Source organism: Notothenia coriiceps, unplaced genomic scaffold (assembly GCF_000735185.1).
Source record: "Notothenia coriiceps isolate Sejong01 unplaced genomic scaffold, NC01 NC01_scaffold00027328, whole genome shotgun sequence".
NCBI classification, from domain to species: Eukaryota; Metazoa; Chordata; class Actinopteri; order Perciformes; family Nototheniidae; genus Notothenia; species Notothenia coriiceps.
In genome coordinates this window covers 1-2,356 of record NW_011360029.1, presented here as the reverse complement: position 1 = coordinate 2,356, position 2,356 = coordinate 1, and the positions used below count along the sequence as shown (strand labels likewise).

Below are 2,356 nucleotides of genomic sequence, written 5' to 3'. Positions count from 1 at the left end.
TGTGTGTGTGTGTGTGTGTGTGTGTGTGTGTGTGTGTGTGTGTGTGTGTGTGTGTGTGTGTGTGTGTGTGTGTGTGTGTGTGTGTGTGTGTGTGTGTGTGTAGATCTGGCGTGTCGAGGGGTCAGAGAAAGTTCCCGTTGACCCGGCGATGTTCGGTCAGTTCTACGGAGGAGACAGTTACATCATCCTGTATAAGTACAGACACGACAACAGACAGGGATCCATCCTCTACACATGGTGAGCATGAACTTGCGCCTAAGTTAAAGGGGACCTATCATGCAAAATGCACTTTTGTACATCTTTTATACATGAATATGTGTCCCCAGTGTTCCAGGGAACTCACCAAGTGTCAGAAAACACAAGCCTCTCTCTTTTCCTCCATACCCAAATCTCTAAAAACTGGGCTGCAACGGATCTGATAGAGTTTTTTCCGTAGTACATATGCCAGGCCTGTAAGTGGCGCTGTAGTCTGCCACAAAAGCAGCGAAGAAGACTTCTCACAGAATCAGCCCTTGCAAAAACAGGGATGGAAAAGAGCAAAATGAAGAATGGCTAAAATGCATGATCTGTTTGGTATTTTGAAAAAAAAACTTCACAGACATGTTTTATATAGGTATGGCCCTACAATATATTATTCAAATATAGCACGATTGGTCCACTTTAACTTTAATTAGAGAGGTTTATAGTTATAGTCCCTGCACGTTGTGTCAGAATCAGGTTTATCACCAGGTGGGTTGACACGTACTAGGAATTTTCTTGGTGTCGTGGTGCGTACATAAATTTAAAACAAAAAAATAACATGTAAAAAAACTATAATAAGATTTAAAAAAAATCAATAATATAGCAGTATTCACATTGAAGAAGAATGGAATACAATATGTGCAGTGATTAAAAAAATTGTGTGCATTTAAAGTGATAATAATGTGTGGTTTCAGGCAGGGGGCAGACTCCAGCGTGGACGAGGTGGGGACGTCGGCCCTCCTGACGATCCAGCTGGACGATGAGCTGGGGGGGGCGGCCGTCCAGGTAAACCCAGAAGAACCCACCGTGACACAGATGTTACATTTATATGTTCTGGAAAGTTCCTTATACAGCTTTAGCCTTTATGAAGTCCCTCAGTGACACACTGTCTGGTGTCATTTGACTAGTGTTCCCATGAAAACATGTCCAAGATGTCCATGGGCCGGGTCATGTGACTAGTGTTCCCATGACAACATGTCCAAGATGTCCATGGGCCAGGTCATGTGACTTTGTGACATATTTCACTTTTCAGATCTCTGACACTAGGGGACGTTACTGGTCAGAACTGTGTTCTATGTGGGCTTTTAAGTCTAAATTATGTTCCCCATAATTTTCCCAAAAGCAGAAATGGCTCCGGGTTCTTACGGGTCTTAAAGACGGCAAAGAAAATTCTTGAAAGCAAAAAAAAAAAGATTAGAATCTGAATAAATGCATCTGTGTGTGCAGGTGCGCGTGGTGCAGGGCAAAGAGCCCGCCCACCTCATGAGCCTCTTTGGGGGCAAGCCAATGGTGGTGTACAGGGGCGGGACATCCAGAGAGGGCGGCCAATCAGAGGGGGCCGACACCCGCCTGTTCCAGGTCCGAGCCAATACGGCGGGAGACTGCAGAGCTGCGGAGGTGAGTCAGGATAACCATGCTCATTTTGGTCCATGAACGCCTCACGCTCATTTTCAATCAATCAATCAATCAAAGTTTATTTATAAAATCCAATATCACACAGTTTACATCTGTCTCAGTGGACTTTACAGTTTGTACAGAATATCAACAAGACCCTCTATGTCCTTTAGACCCTCACATCGGACAAAGAACCCCCAGTTAATGATAGATACCCCTCAGTTAATGAGAGAAACCCCCAGTTAATGATAGATACCCCCCCAGTTAATGAGAGAGACCCCCAGTTAATGATAGATACCCCTCAGTTAATGAGAGAAACCCCCAGTTAATGATAGATACCCCTCAGTTAATGAGAGAAACCCCCAGTTAATGATAGATACCCCTCAGTTAATGAGAGAAACCCCCAGTTAATGAGAGAGACCCCCAGTTAATGAGAGAGACCCCCAGTTAATGAGAGAAACCCCCAGTTAATGAGAGAAACCCCCCAGTTAATGAGAGAAACCCCCAGTTAATGAGAGAGACCCCCAGTTAATGAGAGAAACCCCCAGTTAATGATAGAAACCCCCAGTTAATGAGAGAAACCCCCCAGTTAATGAGAGAGACCCCCAGTTAATGAGAGAGACCCCCAGTTAATGAGAGAGACCCCCAGTTAATGAGAGAAACCCCCCAGTTAATGAGAGAAACCCCCAGTTAATGAAGAAACCCCCAGTTAATGGAGAAA

At 44.5% G+C, this 2,356-nt stretch overlaps 1 protein-coding gene across 1 annotated transcript; it reads left to right on the top strand.

The window, feature by feature from the left end:
* Positions 1 to 76: 76 nt before the first annotated feature.
* On the top strand, positions 77 to 1,674 carry LOC104957549 (gelsolin-like). The gene is made up of 3 exons (XM_010785194.1): positions 77 to 237; positions 936 to 1,026; positions 1,468 to 1,674. The coding sequence occupies exons 1-3, from the start codon at positions 149 to 151 to the stop codon at positions 1,672 to 1,674; spliced, it is 387 nt and encodes a 128-aa protein (XP_010783496.1). The 5' UTR covers positions 77 to 148.
* The last annotated feature ends 682 nt before the right edge of the window (positions 1,675 to 2,356 follow it).

Excerpts from the sequence above, each read along its gene's own strand:
- LOC104957549 (XM_010785194.1), top strand. The coding sequence starts at position 149 with ATGTTCGGTCAGTTCTACGGAGGAGACAGTTACATCATCCTGTATAAG. Across the intron at positions 238-935 it reads GGATCCATCCTCTACACATG|GCAGGGGGCAGACTCCAGCG; the intron begins GTGAGCATGAAC and ends GTGTGGTTTCAG. Across the intron at positions 1,027-1,467 it reads TGGGGGGGGCGGCCGTCCAG|GTGCGCGTGGTGCAGGGCAA; the intron begins GTAAACCCAGAA and ends CTGTGTGTGCAG.